At 34.1% G+C, this 24,138-nt stretch overlaps 1 protein-coding gene across 5 annotated transcripts in view; it reads right to left on the reverse strand.

The window, feature by feature from the left end:
- The window catches only part of CTDSPL2 (CTD small phosphatase like 2), a 103,012-nt gene that overhangs the window by 5,712 nt on the left and 73,162 nt on the right, over positions 1–24,138 (reverse strand). For 4 of the 5 annotated variants that reach the window (XM_008143079.3, XM_054716284.1, XM_008143078.3 and 1 more), the window contains 7 exons: positions 19,792–19,870; positions 19,390–19,501; positions 15,957–16,043; positions 6,103–6,165; positions 5,918–5,997; positions 3,036–3,162; positions 248–343 (listed from right to left, as the gene is read on the reverse strand). In XM_008143079.3, the coding sequence (XP_008141301.1) occupies positions 248–343; positions 3,036–3,162; positions 5,918–5,997; positions 6,103–6,165; positions 15,957–16,043; positions 19,390–19,501; positions 19,792–19,870 (644 nt within the window). The remainder of the gene's footprint in view (positions 1–247; positions 344–3,035; positions 3,163–5,917; positions 5,998–6,102; positions 6,166–15,956; positions 16,044–19,389; positions 19,502–19,791; positions 19,871–24,138) is intronic. The other variant, XM_054716283.1, reaches the window with a different exon arrangement.

Genomic DNA, 24,138 nt, shown 5'->3' on the forward strand with positions numbered 1-24,138 from the left:
GGAGGCAGCCGATCAATGATTCTCTCTCATCATTAATGTTTCTACCTCTCTCCTTCTTCCTTCCTCTCTGAAATCAATAAAAATACATTAAAACAAATTTTTAATGTAATTTATAAGGTTTGATAAAGCTTATAATTCTTTTCAATCTTTCGCTTAATCTCCCACCACATTGACTTTTTAAAAGCAATTTAAACGATTTAAAAAAAGTTGAGCCAATAACTGAAAAAGATAATTAAGACATACTTACCAGTTCTACAAGCTTCTCCAGAAATGGAATCAATTTTAGGAGTTCATTGTCATTTTTATCCATAAACCAGCTTTCTATAGGAATTCCATTAGATAGCTAAAATGATAAATAAGTAATTAAATCCTCTTTTTTGCCTACATTTTCCCTACTTTGGAAAAGCTTAAAAATGAAATAAATCAGCCCTGTCCAGGGTAGCTCAATTGGTTAGTGTCCTCCCGACATGCCAAGGTTGTGGGTTCGATACCCAGACAAGGCACATGCAAGAAGCAACCAATGAATGCATAAATAAGCAGAACAACAAATTGCTGTTTGTCTCTTCCCCTTCCTCCCTCCCTCTCTAAAATCAATAGATTAAAAAAACTAAAAAAGAAAAACCCAAAAAACTGAAGCCTAATTGGGTTTTCAGCATAATTTCTTCTTAGTGTATATAAAACTGAACAAGAAAGATCCATTAACAAGCTTTGCATTAATGTAACTAAAAACATTCCTTTACTCATTCAAGAAACAGTTACTAATAGTCAATGCTAGGTACTGTGAATGAAGGGGTACTGCCAGTATAAACAAAGAATACTATTAGAGAGCATATACTTATACACAGGGACCATGTCCCACTCATTGTTTTATTCCCAACAAATAGCAGGATAATCTGAAACACAGGAACATAAGTTGACTCAAAACTATTTCACTGAAGAGTCTAAAAACAAGACTGCAAACCTTATTTGTTTATAAGTAAACTAGAGGCCCAGTGCACAAAATTAGGCCTGGCCCGCGATGAGGGCCAATCTGGGCCTTCCAGCTGCTAGCAGGGGCCTTCCTTTTTTTTTTTTTTTTATTATTTTTATATTGTCTAAAGTTTTACATTAAGTCTCCTTTCCCCAACTGACTCCCTCCCCCTCAGCCATTTCCAGCCTGGGCAAGCCCCCACCACCCTAGTGTCTGTGTCCATTGGTTATGCTAATATGCACGCATACAAGTCCTTTGGTTGCTCTCTGATCCCCCCTTCCCCTGCCATTTGTCTCTGGATCTATTCGTTCATCAAATTATGTTGATCATTATATCCCACATATGAGTGTGATCATGTGATATTTATCTTTCTATGACTGGCTTATTTCGCCACGGGCCTTCCTTTGTTCCGTGTCACCCCCTGGTGGTCAGCACACGTCACAGCGAGTGATCGAACTCCCAGTCTACCGGTCGAACTCCCGAGGGGACAATGTGCATATTAGGCTTTTATATATATACTAGAGGCCTGATGCACGAAATTCATGCAAGAGTAAGCCTTCCCCCAGCTGTCGGCACTGGCTTCCCTCTGGCACCCAGGACCTGGGCTTCCCTCCAGTTGCTGGCAGGCACCCGGGACCCAGGCTTCCCTTGCAGCCCCAGCTTTGTCTGGAAGGACATGTGGTCCAATTAGCATATTAGGCTTTTATTATTATAGATATATAGATAATCTCTGGGATAAACATTTATAGTTTTTAAACATTTATACAGAACACTAGAGGCCCGAGCACAAAATTGGTGCACTTGGTGGGGGGTGGGGGCGTCCCTCAGTCCTGCCTGCGCCCTCTTGCAGTTCAGGAGCCCTCAGGGGATGTCTAACTGACAGCTTAGGCCTGCTCCCCAGCGGACATCCTTAGCGCTGCCGTGGAGGTGGGAGAGGCTTGCACCACAACCACTGCGCTTGCCAGTCGTGAACTCAGCTCAGGGCTTCTGGCTGAGCGGCACTCCCCCTAGTGATCAGTGCGCATCATAGCAACCAGTCATTCCCCTATTTGTTCAATTTGCATATTAGCCTTTTATTATATAGGACTGTGTTTGAGATCGAGGATAATGGAAATGATTTTATCTAGGAACCAAAAAAAAATTCTTAAAAGCATTTTAAAATGCAAGCAAATAAAAGTAGTGACCTAAACTGAACATATTTCAATACCATATGCAGTTCACCAGGCTTTTTCTTTTTCTTTAATGGACATTTAAAACACAAGTTAAAGGCAAATCTTGTTTTATCTATACCCAATCCACTTTCCGTCATCCCCATTCTGCACCTATTTATTGTGAAGGAAATCTCAAACAGATCACAGGAAGGTATTCATAATGTACAATGTATATCTTGCAAGGGCGGCTTGTCAGTAGTCAAAGTTATATTTCAAAGAATCATTAACAAAGGGTACAAATATACTGACAAAATAGTGCACAAAAATATTAAAAACGTCAAAAATGGATCAGAGGAAGATGGTTAAGCTATTTATAATTCTCAAACATGTTTACAATTAAATTACTGATGTAACAACTCATTAGAATGCTATTAAATATTTATCTTATTGTCCCTTCTTATTCACATTTACTACTCAGATTTTTATTTATGTTGTACTTTATCTTTTTAAAAAATATATTTTTATTGATTTCAGAGAGGAAGGGAGAGGGAAAGAGATAGAAACATCAATGATGAGAGAGAATCATTTATTAGCTACCTCCTGCACGTCCCCTACTGGGGATCAAGCCTGCAACCAAGGCATGTGCCCTTGACCGGAACTGAACCTGGGACCCTTCAGTCCTCAGGCTGACGCTCTATCCACTGAGCCAAACCAGCTAGGGCTATATTGTACTCAATTTAAAAGAAACTTTTCCACAAGGAGTATGCCAATTTGGCATTTCTAATTATAAATGTGACACTAAACAGGGAAATTCCTCCAGTGAAAATTCTGTTCTCCCATCATATGGTATGGCAGCATTTGTCCTCATTGTGACTTTTTTCCATTCTGAATTTGCTTAGCAACCCTCTTCCTACCTGATATGCAAAGGCTTGTGGTGAGTTGTCAATTATTATAGTTTTTGAAAGATCTCTTCCAAGGATATTTAAGTCCTTTATATAGTTTCCTTGTACACAAACACAATGTTCACGAAAAAGTCGGTGCCTAAACATAAAAATAAAAACAAATTAACTAAAAAAAAAGCAGCCTCTAAAAAGTATAACATATACTGAAACATATACACATACCATAGGCTTTACACACGTTATGCCTTATTATTTTGTCACAAAGGAAATTCATATATAAATGTGGACCTAAGCTTCGGGCTATAGCTTTACTATAAAAATTCTTAGCAACTACTGAAAACTTACAACCAAATATTACCATGTCTTAAATGGTTTATCCCAAAATGTTATATTAAATAAAGAGGGATTAAAAACTCTGTAAATTGTTTTTGTAATTTATTTACCCAGAAAGCTCAGTTCAGATGCAGCATCTGGTTGTCAGCGAGGTCCTGGCTTTTAAACCAATATTCCAGATTGTTGACTGAGGCACAAGGAGGTCAAGTGACTTGCCCAAGGTCACACAGTAAGTCAGTGGTTAGCCCCGCATTGGAACCCAGAATCGTCCTGGCTCCCAGTCCTTTGCTCTAACCAGAAGACCACACAGCCTCCCTACCCCTGTACATGCCAGAATAGAAAATATAAGAAGGAATGTTTCTGTGTTGGCATTTTAAAAATATGTTTTTAGTTTCCCTTATAGTTTTTGAGAAAAGGTGGTCAAAACATTCCATCATTTCAACTTTTTTCCACTCATTTTTCAATTTAGTGTGTGTGTATGTCATTTGAAAAAACAAGGACTGAATGAAATGATGAATTTAGATTTAAGTATAACATGTAAACTGATGTTTCACTAATGATAGATACTAAGTTGAAAAATTCTGTATAATTTAACAAAGCTATTAAAGGTTTTATAATACTTAAGTACTGTAATAATTACATACTCTTCATTCCGAACTAAAAATATTAGTCCTGTATAATAATTTGATAGTTTGGTTTCCTTGTGTCTTAATCCCACTAAACAATTTTTCAAAAGCTAAGGCCTACTCATTCATACCTGTATTTTTAATCATGCAATTTTAAGAAAGGGGCAATTTCTACCAATAAAATCTGTCATAGTTCTAACAACACCACCGCCCCCAAACAAAACTCAACCTTAAAAATATCACTGCCAGTGGTAATAGCAAAGAGTTAAGAATTTTACAGCCAGACAAAATGTAATATAAATAATTCTTTCCCCATTATAAAGAATGCTTTTAATTAAATTATCATCTATCTCTAAAAGGCTTAAAGACAGTCCTACTTTGAAAAAATAGGTTAAGTAAAAGGATTTAAGTAATTTTATTTGCATAAACATTTAGATATGAGGCAATTGGAGAGGCAGAGAGAGCATGTACATGCAAGTCAGTACTGATGCTTTTTTCCCAAGAGCAGCAAGCTCACCCGAGTCAGGAGACAACTGATATGTACATGGATACTAACAGTTACTTTAAATTAAACTGAAGCCTCTTTAGTATTCAAAAATCTGAGAGTCAATAGCATACATCTGCAGTTTTAGAAAGAAACTATGTTTTGGGGGGTTTTTTGCTAGTCATCAAATTTGCATTTGGACTTAATGGATTGAGAGGTCATAGGAATTTCTGAGTTTACCTTGTCACCAACATAGATAATTCCCTATAGCACTCTAATGAATTCAATATATTGTTCAAAAAGGCTTTCCTGTTTTTCAAATTGTAACAAGATAAAATAAATTTAAACCCCTAAATGTGAAGATTTTAGAAAACTAACTTAAAAGAGGGGTGCTACTTTGTAACATTGTAATTGCATGAGTACAATTTGTCCTCCAGTAAGGGCTTGTGTGGCTCACCACTGTTCCCTGGAACACTGGAGGGACTGAACAGAAATCTTCAGAATGAATGCTCAAAGCAAAATCATTTGTATACTTTTGTTGAAGGTGGGTAAAATGAACATAAATTATAATATACTTTTATGAATAAAAAATACATTTTCTATTTTGTATGTCTAAAGCTTGCTTATATTAAAGATAAAAATAAAACTAACTATAAGGACACATTTTAATCTTTAGATAAGCTTAGGATTTTCCACTAAGACAATATGAAAGAAAGCATTCAAGAAAATAGCCAGCTATTAAGGCTGTTATAAGCCTTTTGTGGCATCACTCTCAGCTCTTGGTCAAAAACTCAAAGATTAACTTTCACATTTTATAGGATGCAACAAGACTGCTTAGTCTTAATATCTCAGTTTAACTAATTTTCAAACTGTTTTGAAATTACCAAGGCAATCCACCTAACCAGGAACACACTGTATCTGCTGGCTCAGGATACATACACAGGGAATAACCTGAATGACTAAGCCAACTGCAATTCCCAATTAGATTCATGTAACATTTTCTTTCCATGGAAGAGAAATTTGCTCTTAAAAAAAGCAAGAGAGTTTAATTTAATCCTTTTTGTTAAAATTAACTTTTATTTCTCTAAGCCATTAAAAAGGTGCCATAACATGCATTATATCAGAAACATAAAGGAAACGACAACATCATGCACACAGTGAAAAATTCCACCTACTCCCCTCCCCCAATCCCAAAAGAAGTAAGGATACAGATGTAACAATAAATAAATACATTTGATCTTTGTATCCTTTTAAAGAACGTCTGTCTGGAGTTATAGCATTAGGAACTCTTTAAGAGTTGGGGGTTTAAAAAATTCATTTATTTTCACCATTCAACAGACAAATCTCTATATAGGTAGCCAACTTAAAATGGCCATGAAAGTTAAATATAATCATAGTAATTTCATAGATCAGTGTGACAGACATTTCCACTATTTCTTAATTAAATTTACCTGACCAGTTGCTTTTTAGGGTCTAGTATGTTCAGTAACTTGTCTGCATACACCTTCTTAGAAGCAGTAAAAAGAATGATCTATAAATTCAGGGGAAAAGAAGTAATCATTATACATGATCTAAATATGGGTACTATGTTGAATAAAATAAAAATATTTATGCAGTGCAGCTCATGCATGTTTACCTCATACATCTGAGACATTCGTTCCAAGAATTCCCTGAAGAATGGCCTTAATCTCACATAAACCTGAAGAAATAGAAAGATCGGCTTCAGCAAATAAACACATAAAATACAACAAACTTATTTATAAGATATGTTGTATCTAACTCTAGATATATTATAAAGTTCATATTTTAAAGAAATAAAGTTTACTACCACTCAAAATATATTTCACATTCCAAAAATCACTTAAAACAATCTTTTGGCAGAGTAATAATCATTGATCATTTCACTCTTTAGTAGTTAAATACCAGCATACAATAGTACTTCATGGAATATAATTCTTAATAAACGTTTAGACTACAAATAAAACGTTTCCCTCTGAGATTTTGATCCACCAATCAGCTCCATCTTCCAGCCAGGTAGCATCCATCCAATTATTAGGCAGGCTGCGTGTCCATCTCTAGCTGACCTGTCTCAATGACCTTCCTCAATAATTACTCAGAATTTCTTCTCAATAATCACCTGCTAAGAATAGCTTTATTTCAATTTTCTATCAGGGTAAATAATGTTCAAGAAAGAGATGTTTGGCCTGGCTGTGGTGGCTCAGTGGTTGAGTGTCGACCTATAGACCAGGAAGGTCACAGTTCGATTCCTGGTTGGGCACATGCCCAGGTTGCAGGCTCCATCCCCAGTAGGGGGCATGCAGGAGGCAGCCGATCAATGATTCTCTCTCATCATTGATATTTCTCTCTCTCTCTCCCTCTCCCTTCTCTGTCTGAAAGCAATAAAAATACATATACATAAAAAAAGAAAGTGATGTTTGGATTGGTAGGTTTAAATAATTGGAATATTTTCAGAAATCAAGTTTCTTTTTCAATATTTACTGATTCAGATGTGGCATCTAAATTAGTACTACTTGACCACTTGAGATAAAACTATGAAGTCAACTACAAGTTGTCAAAACCTATTGGCACTATCAGGAAAGACTACAGCACCCAAAGAACTGCCTTATTTCTCTGTGCCTATCTTCTTGCCTACATTTAATGTAGCTCTTGTAATATACTCCAATATTTAAAAAGCAAAGAAATATAAACCATAAGCAACCACTAAAACAGATTTACAAAAGATTCCGATTCCTTTAAATTGTATTCATTTTGTGACAAAATTTTATAAAAAGAAAATTTTGTACTCCACTCAAAGGTGATTATTAACCTCGAATACCATGAACAAACATTTGCAGAACATCTACCAGATTCCTTGGATTGAGATTTTAAAAAACACAACAAAAAACTGTGGTGGCAACAAATTAAAAATCTAGTTCTAGGAATGTTTTAGGGGCAGAACAGTGAAATCGTGCAAAGGATTCTAGGAGTTAAGGACTATGTACTACCAATCTTTGTAATTTCCAACGCCCAAAGGGTATAAAACAATGCCAAATATATAGAACTTGATAAAAACTGGTCGATTAAATGAAATAGAACTGCCTGAAGTTAAACAATATAGATAAAACACAGGCAAATTTACATGACTAAATAAGGACAACTATAAATTTTTTCAACAACTTGATCATGCATGTAAGACAAATTTTGAACATTAATATGCTAATATCATCTGACCCCACCCCCAGACTAGAATGATAAAGGTGTACTTGTTTTTAATCCTATTAGGCATTTTATCTCAATTTACTGACTAACCAAAAACAAAGTAAGCCAAGTACTCCTACCCCTAGCAAATAAAAATAACCAAATCCTCAGTATCCAATCACTATAATTTAGGATGAGTTACAAAACTTTAACTAGAGTTGCTAATTAATTTTAACATTTTCATCTCAAAACATTTAGTATAGTTTGTGGCCTTGGTTGAAAACCACGCACCTTACTTGTCTGGTAATCCAAGTAACTGACAGATTTTAGATATATTACTATCTTAACTAACAAATCATTTTTTATTAACTATGGGTGTTTTCAAAACAGATTTATTATGGTTAAGAAAAAATAATCAATTCTGCCAATACTTTTTTTTGTAATTACTTCATCTCGACGAGGATGATAAACCATGAAATATCAGAGCTTTCTATTAGTTGTTAAAGTTTTTATCACATGCACTTAATAACAAAAAAATATTTCTTTTTTACATATGTACAACTGTTTTCAATAACCCTGTTATCACTTGCTCTGCATATTGCAAACTAAGATAAGCAGGGCCTCTGTAATTTGGGATGTTTCCTCTGAACACGAACACACATCATTTTAGAGGAATAATTCTACTTAATATTGTACAAGCATAATAAGTGGAACACTGTACAAAAGTGACATTTTCCAACTTCTTATACAGTGAATTCCAGATTAGATCAAAACTATAACTTCATTATGCATTCAACTACTTTGACTATATTTAAATATAAAATGAATCTTAAATGATATTACTTTCGAAAGGTGCTTACTGAGGATGAAAGGTGGCACTAAAGATGGGGGAATACATTGCTAGGGTGTTTCTTTACCATAGTAAAATATAGTAACTGTTGACTGTAAAAGTTCCTACCCTGAGAACAACATCACCATTTGAACAGAGGTGTTTCAGGATTAAAAGACATAGCAGAAACTGAAGTGGTTAGTGAAAAAAACAAGAATATGAGAAAGGTACAAAGTTACAGTGAGCAAGGGTAGGATTGGAACAACATGGGGTTCTGCCATCTGCTGCAAAGGCAAAATCTCAGGACGAAAAATAGAAATAGAGATATAGGGCCAGCAGGATCCAAGTCATTTGGATGAATATATAAAAGCAGAAATATATAGAGGGCAAGTACTGTCCAGTAGGAAACAAATAAAAAACAATTGTAGAGTATGTATAATGAGACTATAATCAATTACTGTGTTAGGGCACAGAGATACATTAACATACAGATGCACACAAAGGCATGCTTCAAAATCTATTCCACAGATGCTCAACTATTTTCTTCTCCTAAATAACAAAGATTCATGTCCTGAGCTGCCTACTTCCTATTTTCTACATGCTTTCTCTACTTAGTATTTCAACAACCATCCTTCAAACTTGCAACTCTTCAAAAGCATGTCATCTCCCAAATTTAAGACTAGGCCAAAAGTCTCATTTTAGTCTGAACATGTTCATAAATGCCTATTTTGGGTAATAAGTCTTACTGAAGACATATTCTAGCTACATTACAAATAGCTGTAATCTTCTACCAGTAAACCAAATATATTTTTTAATGTTAATAGTTTGAAAATAATGTATGCTATAAGAAATAATTATATAAGAATCCCCAGATATGTCTTCAATAAGACTTATTACCCAAAATAGGCATTTGTATGTTCATTACTCAAGTTTTAAGATAAAATCTATTATTATTATTATAATATCAGCAAAACAGTTATATTGGGACTGATTTTACCAAAATTTAAATTTTATATTAAAAAGTGATAAATATACAACAACAAAAAAATAACATTACATTAACAAAATTTGAGATGAACAAAACCTGACAGTCAGCCTGTATTTTCTTTGGCATGAAGACAATGAGAATGTTCTATAGTGTGTGTATAGATGGTACTAATAGGCCATAAATGGTTAACAGAACTAGATTTAATAAGAGCAGTCATTAAAACAGCACTCTAGTTGTAAACTGATTATAAGTATTGTGTGATAAACTTGTCTAAATATAAATTAATGTCTAAGTATGCAATGTTAAATTATATATACTGAATAATTTCTGACTGCTTGTTTACTAAACTTTTACCTATTATCATAGATAACTTTCATAGCATGACCAAAAAAGGAAATAAAACACCCAAAGATAAGCAGTTTCGATTTGTTGGCAAGTGATTGCAAAAAACAAAACTTCTTACATGTAAATCTTTTTTTGTAAAAATATTTCTAAATGGTTTTAAGTACACAGATAATATGACCTTAACATATCTGAAGTGAAACATCTTTAGAACTTATCACTACACTGTTGTAGGCACACACACACAAAAAAAGATAAATTCAATGTAACTCACTTAAGAGTATGGCATCTTTAAATTAAAAAATAATTTGTGAATGCTATTTATTTCATCAGCAGAAAGAATGTAAAGCAGTGAAAACCTAACAAAAATAACAAAACAACAACAAAAGAAAACTAACAACGCTGGGGAATGTAAAGAATGAAATGGTACGAATAAGTGAAACATCAAGATACCATAGATCTAACCTTTCTGTACACCTCAGTTTTCTCATCTATAAAATGGGTATAATAGTGCCTATTTCATAGGGTTGTGAGGATTAAATAAATTAATGCATGTAAAGCACATGGAACGGAACAGTGCCTGGCACATTGAAACTACCAATAGCTATTACTACTATCCATCTTACTGTTTAAAAGTAGTGGATCGTAAGGAAAATAGCTGGAATGATTCTATGGGACAGAATTGGGCAACCTTAATTAAAAGAGAAAGCCCATGGCTACAAGCTGTATTTTTAGAAGAGGGACAGCAATAATGAATTGCATCAGTTGATAGCATAACTATTCAACTTGCTTAACATTTTCTTAACCTCAACACCAGAGAATAGACACAAAACTCCAACCGTCTCCCCTGGAAAGAGGGTTGTGCTCAGGTAAGCCCTGCGGAGGCTTCAACTTTATAAGCCACTGGGTGATTTCACAGTCATCTTTTCACACAGTTCCAATAAGAGTTAGATGGCTGGTGAGGACAGTATTTGTAGATGGATCAATCAGGGGATGAGTAGGGAAATACTAAAACATCACAACCAATAAAAATAAAAACAATTTTAAACAATCCCTAAACTAAAAGCTTCTGCAAACCTTATACTGAATTAAGTAGAAATAAATTTAAAAAGGAATTTTCTTAGAGTCCAAATGGGATAAAATGAAGCTTGATACATTCAAGTAAAAGTTAGCAACAAAGAAAAATTTTCAAGTAAAAGCAGACATTATGTGTATATATATATAAAATACTAATGTGCTTATATTAAAATAAAGTTTAGTCATTGTAGGAGCAAAAATGGCCTTTGTAGTAAAATAAAAATGTCGCCTTTAAAAACATTCTAAACTTTGAAGCCTTCAAACTTAATATGCTTAGTAATCACTTGTCACCTCTCCTGAATTTACAGAACGTTTTCAGCTAGTTGAGCAAGAACTTCCCATGTACTTTTTAATGAACTGCTTTTAATTTTAATACATTTATAAAGAATAGAGTTCCCCATGAAATACATTTTATCTTTGAGAAGTAGATAACTATAAGTTTCAGCTATATTGTTCCTTTTTTAACCTAAAAATTAATAATGAACAATTATGATAAAAAAGAGTGCCAATGACTAACTATACTTACTAATAAGAATAGGAAAGTTACTTAACATTGTTTTTAAGATTTACCTACAATTAATTTTCAAAATATTTTTCCAGACCAGCTAAAATATTATCCTCAATATTAAGTGTCCATGACTCCAATGTTTTAAGACACAAATATATATACTACTTTTGTACAACAAAATTATGCTTTATGAAGGTCAAAACAAAATGCCTCTTGGTTACTGTTAATTTAAGTCACAGCTTGAGAGAAGGAAAAACTTGATTAGGTATTTACTACAAAATCCTCCATCTAAATGATTGTTTTTTTCTTCATAACCAAAAATAATGCTGACTTTCCTAGGAAAGACTATAGAAGGGATAGAAGCCTCTTGTTCGTGGTATAAGATATTCGAGATCCTTATGAAAATTATCCTAGGCTGTAAAAGTCCCCAAGAAAACAAACTATAATAATGGTGAAGAGGCTGACCTTTGCTAAACATGGGATTTCCCACCCACTTCTCCTCCCAACTTTCCCCATAAAAATCTCTACTAATAAAGTATCCTTTAGCAAGTAGCTCCCTAAAGGATCCTCTCTCTCCTTGAGTGCTTACCACAATCTGATTTCTGGACAGCTGACCCAAAGTTTGTTGATTTTACTGATCTTCAGAAAGCCACTGACTGGCTAAAGTCTTATAGGTGAACCGAATAAAAAATGAGATGCCCCTGCCATACTTTACAGAATGAGGAGTTGGACAACACAGTTACGTTTGGCTGCACTGTGGTGAAACATAGGAGGCATCTTCTTTTTGTCTTCAATAAGCCACGTTTGGGCTGAGTAGCTCTATTACATCTTCAAAAAACTGAACTCCAGTTCTTGATGGAGACAGAGGAAGGTCATTGAGGAGGTGGTTCAGCTCAAGAGCTAAGTGAAAAATCTGTCTTTTGATTCAGTCCTGCTTGTGGATAGAAGTCATCTTCTGGATGGAAGAGGGAGTGAGATGACCTAGAGTCTTGAATTGGTGGATCTGCAGGAACAGAAACTAAATACAGTGGAGACCTCTTAACTGAGTAACACCACGAGATGGATTTCCTGATAATGTGTCAATATAAACTAAATAGAAAGATTAAACATGTGCATTGGAACTGATCATGCACTTGTTCTCCAGATATCAAATGCATTTGTACCATTCTATAAATAACTATTATCCCAATAACTAATTGTAAAACAATTTATGGCAAAAGTACCAATTTAAGAAGGGGGTTAGACCCATTGAAAGAAAAATCTATAAACTTTGCCTTTGTAAGTACCATAACCTCACTAAAACAATTCAGTTCTTCTTTAGAATTACTTTTTCTCCATATAAACAAACCGTAATCTGTCTATCCATATAGTGTCAGTAGTAGCATACATCAAATTTTGAGTTGAAATTTTTAGGTATTTTTTTATCCCCTAAAAATGGATTTGAAGTATACTCAAGGTAGTAAATTGAGATTTGAATAATCTACCTGCTAGTAAATTCTAAGACTTGAAATAATGAACTTGAGTCCTACTTATCAATCAAAAGAAGAATGTAAATCATGAAGTTAGGCAATCTTTAAATGTGAGTAGTGGCCACCTTAAATTTCCCCTCAAACTTACAACTAAAAAAACCTAAGAAAGTCCACAACCAGATTAGAATGGATATAATTTTAAACTTCTCTAAATATTAACAAGAATTCTGATGAACATTTGATTGCCTATTGCCACTTAGAAAGAATGTGAATGTGTAAATTTACTGTATATACTCTCATAATTATTAGACCACAGGTCAGCAAGCTATAGCCTGTGGGCCAAATTCAAAGTGTCATTTATTTTTATAAACAAAGTTTTGTTATGTACACAGCTATACTTAACAACAATTATGTACTGTCTAGGACTACTTTCATGCTACAATGGCAGAAAAAGCAGTTGCAATAGAGACTGTAAAACCTAAAATATTAACAAATGGCCCTTTATAGGAAAATGTTTGCCAACCCCTGATAGACAATCATGGAAGCACATGTAAGACAATTTACACTGTTCTGAAAGAGAGAGAAATAACAAGTGGAAGTAAAATTGGGTAACGAACCATAATGAACTTACCACAAAAAGAAAGTAAAAGTAAAATAAGTCCCTAGAGGACATTATCTGGTTTTGATTCAGAGAAAGAAACTGATCCTATCTTAACTTTACCCTTTTATTTTTAAGAGTATATATACATACATGCTATGGAAACTAACATATTAAGAGCACGTAAATAAATGCCACAGAACTGTTAACTTAAAAAGTAACTTTATGTTGTGAATTTCACCTCAATACATTACTTTTTAAAAGAGTATATACAGTATTTTACAGGTTTCTACCTTTAAGTGGGCCACATTATATTGTAGTGGTTAAATACGTAAGTTACATCTTACCTAATAATGTGGTTTCTCCAAAATCTCTTAGATCATCTCAGACCCTTGTGTATATTTCTTCTTTGCCAGTAGATGGAGACAACACCACTGAAAGTTTAAAAGACATCATTCCCTGTTTAAAGGGAGCTTGCTGGTCTGAAAACTGGGGGAACTCTAACCCAAGATTTCTTCAAGTTATTTTTTTAAAAGCAGACAGAATAGCCATGCCAAAACCAGAAATCCAAAGAAATGTACCCAATATTAACTATGGACATCCTCAAAAATGTACTGAAGGGGAACTAAACTCTGTATATGATGTAGTAACTAAATCATAATATTAAATTGCAATCATCTCTATAACTTATAAATTCAAACTCCCATTTTATTGCTCCTGATTTAGGCATACCATTTATTTTTCAGTTTTAGAAAGTGTAACTCATAATATATAATAAAAAGAGTTCTTTGAATGCAACAGAGGTATACAGTACATATAGGATTTTTATTAGTTATATGCACTGTTAGGAAGCCTTTTATTCAAAATAAGACAACTATCCAGATCCACATGAAAATAACAAGAAATTTATAAAGGAGAGAAATGAAGGAGAAATGGTCAAAGTAGTAAGAAAAATTCAATTTTATGGTCACACTGGAAAGAAATGCTCATGAAGGGGAAGAATCAAACTCTCCTACTTTCCAAGTTTCTTATTTCACTATTAAAAATTACATAAACAGATCAAAACCATCTTCAAGAAATAAACTCCAAATCTGAAAGCTTAAGAAAGTCAACTCAAAATATTATTTTTAAGTAACAGCTTTATTTTCCAAATTCAAAGCCTAAAAGCCAGTGTTTTTAAGTGCAATTTTGAACAAAAAACACAAAGGTATCAAGCTAAAAAGAGAGAACTAAAATATTTCTATACTATGTTTATTTTCCAAAAGACTCCTGTCCTTAAAGTGCACTAAACAAGAACAACCTATGGCAGAAAATGCCTTATTAAGAAAAAGATTTACCTTAAGCCAAATAATACTGTTACAAAGGAATAAATCCCCTATTTGTATGAATATTTTGCTCATCCTATGATCATATATCAGAACTAAAATCAGTTTCCATAAAAGGAAAATGAATATAGTACTCAGATATGACCATACCTACAATACCTTTCTAGGTTAAACTAGAACTGACAATAACTGCTAAAATAAATCTTCTTATAACTCATTACAAGATAAAGTAGGTAAAGTAGACTCTGAACCACAAACTTCTATTTAATTCTGATATTGAAAACTAAACCCAAGTTCTAACTGCCTTTTAAAAGCAAATAAACAATCATAAAACACCTTTTCATCATCTTCATAGTCAACATTCTGTGGCTTTATTTAGTTAATCCTTAGGTTAGCTACCTCCTGACAAACAACAACATTTTGACCTTTTCCCAATCATTCAACAACTGGTATGTATGAAGATAATACTAATTAAATAACAACTGCCACCACAGAAAGGCACTTTCCTTGCAATTTTCAAAGTATATTCACATATATTAACTCAAATTTTATGTTAGGAAAATCTCAAACATAATGTAAAAACTATGACCAACACACAAAAAATGTAATTTATAGTATTTTGTACTGTTACCTGTTCAACAACACAGATGAGAGAGAATGCTTATACCTAAATTTTTAAAATAAAGCAATAACTAGAAGAATATCCTGGAATTTTGTGATTATAAAGTAGGTCAACCAAAATGCAATCTACAGACCATATTACTACAAAAGGAAATAAAAATGACCAACAAGGAATGAGTTTTCTTTATTTCATTTGGATTTTGGAGGGGAGAAAAACATACCAGGTATTAACCTGGCAAGTTCTTCTTAGGGATCTATGATGTCAGTGCTCCTGCCTCCACCTGCTGGCAAATACATTATAAAACTAGCAGAGATCACTTGGTAAAAAAGTTCACGTATTTGTGGCAACAAATTAATGTTGTTTTATGTAATTATTTAGTATGATTCTACTCTGTGTTAACAAATCAGTAAAGTACTGATGAAATCTAATAGAAAACCACATTAAACTTCACCAAAAAAGAATTTACAAAAAATTTCTTAGTTCAGAATGTTAATCTAACAGGCCAAGAATCAAATTTAAAAATTTTTTAATTACCTGATAAATGACATCTTGGAAAAGGACTGGAAAGGTAAGTGCTGCATCTTCTAGCTCATTTAGACTACAGTGTACTAGTGTTTCATCCTTAAAATAAAAAACACATATTGAATGAACCAAGATATTAAAAGAAATTTCCAATGATTTTATATATCCATGATCTCCAAAAACATCTATTCAAGCACCCATTCAAATATGGAATTTTATATTCACCATACATTACTGTGTGTAACAGAGCAATGTGTATAGAATTTTCCTTTTTTTTTATTAAAAATTTTTTTGTTTTAATTTATTAATTTGAGAGAGGCAGGAAGGTAGGGTAGAAGAGAGAGAAACATTGATTTTTGTTGTTCTACTTATTTAAGCATTTATTGCTTGCTTCTTATATGTGCCCTGAGGCTTGAACCCTGCAACCTTGGTGTATTGGGATGACACTCGAACCAACTGCGCTAACCCATTCCAAATCCCTGTTTCTCTGGTGTGGTCTCTGGACCAGCAAGCAGCTTCACCTGGGAACCAGTTAGAAATAAAAATTCTCTGCTCCACTTCTGATAATTCAGAAACTCAGCAAGGGGTGAAGAGAGGAGCTCAATAGTCTGCTTAAAAAGCACTTCAGCCCAGCCAGTGTTGAGTGCTGGACCCATGAACCAAAAGGTCACTGGTTCCATTCCCAGTCAGGGCACATGCCTAGGTTGCAGGCTCAATCCCCAGTAGGGGGCGAGCAGGATGTTTCTCTCTTAATTGATGTTTTTATCTCTCTAGCCCTCCTTCCTCTCTCTCTCAAAAAAAACCCAACAACCACCCAATAAAAACATATTTTAAAGAAAGGCCCTTCAGGTGATTCTAATGCAAGTCACAGTTTGAGAACCACTGTTTTGAGTTCCAACTTATTGTTTTGTTTTTAAAATATATTTTATTGATTTTTCACAGAGAGGAAGGGAGAGGAATAGAGAGTTAGAAACATCAATGAGAGAGAAACATCGATCAGCTGCCTCCCGCACACCCCCCACTGGGGATGTGCCTGCAACCAAGGCACATGCCCTTGACCGGAATTGAACCCGGGACCTTTCAGTCCGCAGGCCGACGCTCTAGCCACTGAGCCAAATCGGTTAGGGCCCAACTTATTGTTAACTAAACCACATATATACTGCTTTTAAAAACATTTAACAAATGGAAGTTTAGAATCTATTACATATCTTCCAAAAATAGATATATTCTATTCATATAGCTCCTTATCTTTAAAACTTTTATAAAGAATTTCATTTTTAAAAATGAATATTTTAGTACCTGTTGAATGTTTCAGACATAACCATTTGTTTAACTAAATCAATGAAGACTTGCCATCTTTCATTACCAAGCCCTGTTTTCTCATTAAAAGAATAAGGCAAAGATCATTTGATCTAAGATATGGGAAAATATTAATATTTCTCAAATCCTGAATGATTAAAAAAAAGAATGAGGCTTCCTTCTATAGTGACAACACTTAAAAAAAATTAATAGAACTGTTAATGACTATACCCCAAAATTTTCAATGCATTTAAGATGAATTAAAATGAAACACAAATGTTCATACTTTGTGATTCCACATCTTACTAGCTGAAATGTTTTTTGTTTTTGTTTTAACCTAAAGTTAAACTCTGTGGAGGCAAACAGCAAAATATAACCTCATTTTCTTTTAATAGCACACTAGACTACTCATTTCAAGGTATTCTCTTAGCACCTTAAAAAAGATATTCTTTCCTGCAATTGACTCACAACTAATTCTACTACCTCACCTATAGCCTAACTTTTGCTCATTCTGCTTTATCCACTTCTGTAAAATAACTTAGCCAATTCTTATCTTTCTTTTTCTATTTGTCTTCATATTTAATTAAAAACTACATGGCCAAACTTGCCATATCAATTCCTAACATAAAAATCTAGCAAAATCTTTTTCAGTTTCTCCACTACCTTTGCACATCAAATCTAAACTATCCATAATCAGTTTCAAATTTTTCTTTCTTTCTATTTATCCTCTAATAAATACCTTAAGTACTTAGCACTATGGTTATACCTCTCTTACATCTCTTTGGCCAGGCAAAGGCTTAGGTGCTAAACTCTCAAAACAGAACTATACATGCTAATATACTATATAATCCTATATAATAAAAGCCTAATATGCTAAGTGTCCGACCATTCGACCAGTCACTATGACGTGCACTGAACACCAGGGGGCAAACGCTCCAACCGGTAAGTTAGCTTGCTGATGGGGTCCGGCTGATCGGGACTGGGCGAGACAGGCAGGACACACCCTAGAGCCCTCCCGCAGTCCCTTCCAGGCCTCTAAAATATTTCTTCTAATTAATTTCTTTTTAATGTGGATGAATCCGTGCACTCGGCCTCTAGTTTAAAATAATATGCTTTTCCTAATGCAAAATTCTTTATGAGAATTAAATACATCTTCAGTTACAGAGTACCAGTAACAAAGGCTAAGTTATAATAATGTTTTCCAATATTATATAATAGACATCCAGTTTTTAAAGCTCTTCTGGTACCCTAAAGTATAAAATTTAAAATCATACCAATAGAGCATATTAAAGGTTTATTAGTTAGCATTAAGATATCATGCTTTTGAGAGTATATTAATAAATAGTCCTTGATAGTAGATAATACACAAAAACAAGAATAGAAAAAGAAAAAGAAGTATGGTCGTGCAAACGTTAACTCACTGAGACCTAGATAATATTTGGTCCTTCAAGGAAACAATCCTGACCCAAAAGGTGAAATCTAGGCATGAAATGAAATTAGAATTTTATTGGGAGATTTAAAAAGGTACTGGTCGCCCTCGCCAGTGTGGCTCAGTGGATAGAGCGTCGGCCTGTGTACTCAAGGGTCCCAGGTTCGATTCTGGTCAAGGGCATGTACCTTGGTTGCAGGCACATCCCCAGTGGGAGGTGTGCAGGAGGCAGCTGATCGATGTTTCTCTCTCATCGATGTTTCTAGCTCTCTGTCCCTCTCCCTTCCTCTCTGTAAAAAATCAATAAAATATATTTTTTTTAAATAAATAAATAATAAAAAGGTACCGGTTATCAACCAAGCTAGGGACCCTAAGCATTAGACCGAGCTTAAAATAAAAACATTTCAGCAGGAAGGGTGGGGATGAGAGGGGTGCAGGAAGAGATTAACCAAAGAACTTATATGCATAGCCCAAGGACAAAGACAAAAGTGCAGTGAAGGCCTGGGTTGGGGCAGGAGCCAAGAGGGAAAAATGGGGGACATCAGTAATACTCTAAACAGTAAAAAAACAAAAACATTTCAGAACACCTAAGACAGGTTCATAGCAAATGTGTAAGGCTATTTAGTCACCTAATATTCTTTTTGGTGCTTGGGGCTAGTATTTTAAAAGAGAATTTAACTCCTTTATTTTTCTTACATCGGCAAATAATATACTTACCAGGTCTAAAACTAGGGAGAATTCTGGTGTGCTTCTTGTTTTCAATGGAAGAGCAGGTTTCCTATTTAGTTGTTCTTCTGTCAGTGGTGGAACATGTTTGATGAAATAATAGCTATAAATCAAATTTTAAGAAAATTTCAACATTTCTACTTTTTATAAATATAAGACATATTACTAAACTCAGCCCACCTTATTAAATAATTAAATAATCCATATTTAAATTAGTAAACCAAACATGTAAAACATAAATAAAACTGAAAATATGCAAATTAGTATTTGAATAACTCAGTAAAAGTATTACTACCTATAAGTTACATGCTCTTTGCAGTACACCACCCAGCTACCTCTCCACACATGGACCTTTCACTCTGCTAAGAAGGAAGGAAAAAGAAAACAACTCACGGGTCAAACACTTCCCAGTCTTCTTCGTAAGTGGCTTCTGCATGGGCTGCTGAATAACCACTATCTGGAGTTATTGGTGCTATTTAATAAAATGAAAAATAAAATGTTACTTTTACTCACTTAATGTTGCCATGAAGTATACATTTTACTGCTCTTATATAAGATCTTCCTGAAGCCCTGTGTATTTTAGGTTGAAGATAAGACAGAAATAATATCTAAATGGTATTTAAAAGCAAATTAATTAGCACATAGCTCTAACTCCAGATCCAAAGGAAAAAAAACTACCAATACAGACAAAATGGCAAGCTATATAATGGCTAGCAGAACTTAAAAATTCTGAGAGAAAATTTACTAATTACCAGAAAAATACACTCCACAAGAACTCAATTTCTAAGTGGATGGTGTTTACATACGTAACTATAAAAATTTCATGGTGCTCTTACAGTAGTAATATTTCACAAAGTGCCTTGTACATTCAGGTGGTCAATATGTGTGTGCTCATAATAGACCCAAAGCTAGGTTTTAATCTACAATTCATGAACAGTCTTTAAGAGGTCCATGAACCATTTGAAGACTTATGAAAAAATGTTATATGTACATTTTTCCAGGAATCTCAAGGCTGTTTCTGATTTTAAATAGTTTTAAAATGCTGTTCTATGTAGAAAGCATTGATTTAGAAGACCCATTATTTTACTTCTAATGTACAAACAACTGAAAATAAACAATTCTATATTCCATGACACATAATCCACTCTATGCTTGATCTAAAATTGTATCAACTAATAGAGCTTTAGAAATTATGTGGGGAATTTTCTAAGACAATAATTACAACTTAAATTCAAGGAGAGGAAAAATGATAATTTAAAACTAAACAGGTACTATCTCCCAGATAAAAGTTTAGGGTGGATGCTAGAGGCTGAATGTTTGTGCCCCTCCTCCCAAACGCCCCATGTGATATTTGGAGGCGGAGCCTTTGGAAGTTCCCGAGGTCAGGAGATGGGATCAGTGCCCTTCAGAGAGCTCACACAGCTCTGCCATGTGAGGACACGGAGAAAACAGCCATCTGTGAGCCAGAAGGCAGGCCCTCCCCAGACATCAATGCCATCAACACTCTGACTTGGATTCCAAGCCTCCTGATCTGTGAGAATTAAATTTTGTTACAGCAGCCCAAAAGGACTAAGACAGTGGAACTCAATAAAAATTGCTATAATTTTTTGTAACAACTTTATGCCAATTGAACAGTTCATTAGCACAAGGGGATAATAAAAAAAAATATCTTCCAACCACTTGTTTCAAATTCCTATTAACCTCAGAGAAAGGGAAAAAGAAATATATGAGTGCCTTCATTCTAAGCATTTTTCATACTTCATCTTTCTTACCCTCAAAACCCTGAATTATTACAATTTTAAAGCTAAGAATACTGTCTCACAGAACTTACATAAATTGTTCAAAGTCACAAAGCTAAGTAAATGGTAGAGCCAGCCTCCTTCCTTCTTGCTCTTTTTGGCTACATTCTTGAAATTAGAGAAAAGTAATCATTTTGTCTCTCATATTCATCTTTTAAGATCAGCAACAATTTTACAACAATATTACCTAATGATCCTCCCAGAGTAACTGCAATGTGCCGCCTCATTATTTTGCTCATTTATTACTATTTTAAAAAATTTTTCGATTACAGTTGACATACAATATTAGTTTCAGGTGTACAACATAGAGATTAGATATTTATATACCATATGAAGTAATCATCCAGATAAGTCTAATACCTATCTGACAACATACATAGTCATTACAATGTTATTGACTATGTTCCCTATACTGTATCTTACATTCCTATGACTATTTTAATAACTGGAAATTTATACTTCATAATCCCTTTCACTTTTTTCACCCATCCTCAAATACCTCTCCTATCTGGCAACCACCAATTCGTTCTCTGTATTCCGAGTTTGCATCTGTTTTGTTTATTCATCTACTGTTTTTTAGATTCCACATATAAATGAATCATGGTATTTTTCTCTGACTTATTTCACTCAGCACAATACCCTCTAAGTTCATCTATGTTGTTATAGATGGCAAGATTTCATTCTTTATTATGGCTGAGTAATATTCCATTGCTCATTTATTTTTAATAGCACTCATCACACTGTATAGTTATTTTTTAAAAACATATTTTTATTGATTTTTAGAGAGATAAAGGGATAAGGATAGATAGAAACATGGATGAGAGAGGAAATCATTGATTGGCTGCCTCCTGCATGGCCCTCACTGGGATTGAGCCCACAACCCGGGCATGTACCCTGACTTGGTATCGAATCAGTGACCTCTTGGTTCCTGGGTCAACGCTCAACTGCTGAGCCACACCAGCTGAGTGCATAGTTATTGTGTATACCTGGCTCATCAATTAACTCATATATTCTTCGGGTCTAATAAACCTTTAAATATATATATTTTAAGGTTTATTAGTTTTTGTATTTGTACTTCCTCCTCAGAGCAATGCCTCCTCAGTTACTACAGGGAATTAACTGAGCCAGAAATGCCCTCTATTTTCTTTTTCCATTGGTTTTTAGGGAGAGTAAAAGAGAGAGGGAAAGACAGAGAGAAACATCAATGTGAGAGAAACATATCTATTGGTTGCCTCTTGCAGGAGTCTTGACCAGGGTCCGGGCAGGGGAGGAGCCTGCAATCAAGGTACGTGCCCTTGACCGGAATCAAACCCAAGACACTGGTCCAAAGGCCTACGCTCTATCCACTGAGCCAAACCAGCTAGGGCCAAGAGGCATATCTTACTCAACTTTATAAACCCATCACAAAAATAGGTGTTCAATAAATGTTAGCAGAAAAAATAAATGAATGAGAATCGAGTAAATCTTACTTTTCCCCCTTCTAAAAACCCCTAAGGTTATAGAAATCCCTTCTCCATCTTCACAGTTGTCAGATAAAATAAATACAAAGGCTTATACAGCAGAATAAAAATATAGAACAAACATCAAATAGGAAGACAAAGCCCTGGACTTTACCATTCAATAGCCTGTAACACTGGGCAAAGTAATCAGCATAAAATGATAAGATCATTAGTAGGTTCATTTGAAGTCTTATCCACCCAAGAATGAACTATGTGCACAACCCATGTTGATTTGCTTGTTAGATTCAGTATGATTCTTACATTAGAACATAATTTAACATTATAATTCTAACATAGGTATTAATCTTTTGACAAATTTAAAATAAATTTCTCCTCTATTATGTCACTTTTCTCTTCATGTTGGTATTATTGAGTTGAAGTTTCACAATTGTATGCATTTTTAAATGTTTTCTGCTATTTCAAAGATCTTTTTAAAAGTTGGCCCTTTTAGCCCAGCCAGCGTGACTTAATGGTTGAGCGTAGATCTATCAAAAAGGTCATGGTTCAATTCCCAGTCAGGGTACATGCCCGAGTTGTAGGCTTGATCCTGTGCAGAAGGCAGTCGATCAATGATTCTCTCTCACCATTGATGTTTCTCTCTCTCTCTCTCCTCCCTTCCTCTCTGAAATCAATAAAAATATATATCTTTAAAATGTCTGCCCTTTATATTCAACAGAAGAACATCATCCTACTTCCTTATACCAAATTATATTTCTTAACCAATATATTTGTACTAGGCTCTCTCAAATAGCAAGCACCACAAGGAACTTTTTAAAAAATCTAAATAGTCTTAGATCTTCTCCCTCTGAGAAAAAAATAGACATCCTCAATTTTATTTCTGCTTTTAAGCATGATGAAACAATTTCATCTTTTCATCTTATATGTCTACTTATCACAACTCCTCAGATGTATAAATTATTATCTAATGTGCTTCTACATTTCTATGACAACTGGCTCAGAAACACAACAATTATGTTAGGCCTTTATAAGGATCCAGAATTAAGCTGTAAAAGTTGGGTACAGGGAGATATACAGGAACAGAAGCTTCTTTTGGGGGAATGTCATCTATGTATGAAACAAATCTGAAGGTATGATTTGAGAATACCTCTAGGTAGGAACTTCAGACCCAAGGGTCGAAGACTGTTACAATTATAATTATATTCATAAAATAAGCACATATTTTGCTAGTTGTTAAATTTCTCCAAGTAGTAAAGTAATTAAACTGTAAAATATTAATACTGAATCACAACCTTTTTAAAAAATTCAATTTCAAAATGACTAACTTTTGAGTACAAATTTTATTTCCAATTTTAATTTTCTTAACTTCAAGGAAGAAAAACATGCATTTAATCTAGCATATAAGAAAAAATATAAAATACTGTATTTTTTTTAAAAAAATATTTTTATTGATTTCAGAGAGAAAAGTAGTGTGAGCAGGAGAG

Source organism: Eptesicus fuscus, chromosome 5 (assembly GCF_027574615.1).
Source record: "Eptesicus fuscus isolate TK198812 chromosome 5, DD_ASM_mEF_20220401, whole genome shotgun sequence".
Taxonomy (NCBI): domain Eukaryota; kingdom Metazoa; phylum Chordata; class Mammalia; order Chiroptera; family Vespertilionidae; genus Eptesicus; species Eptesicus fuscus.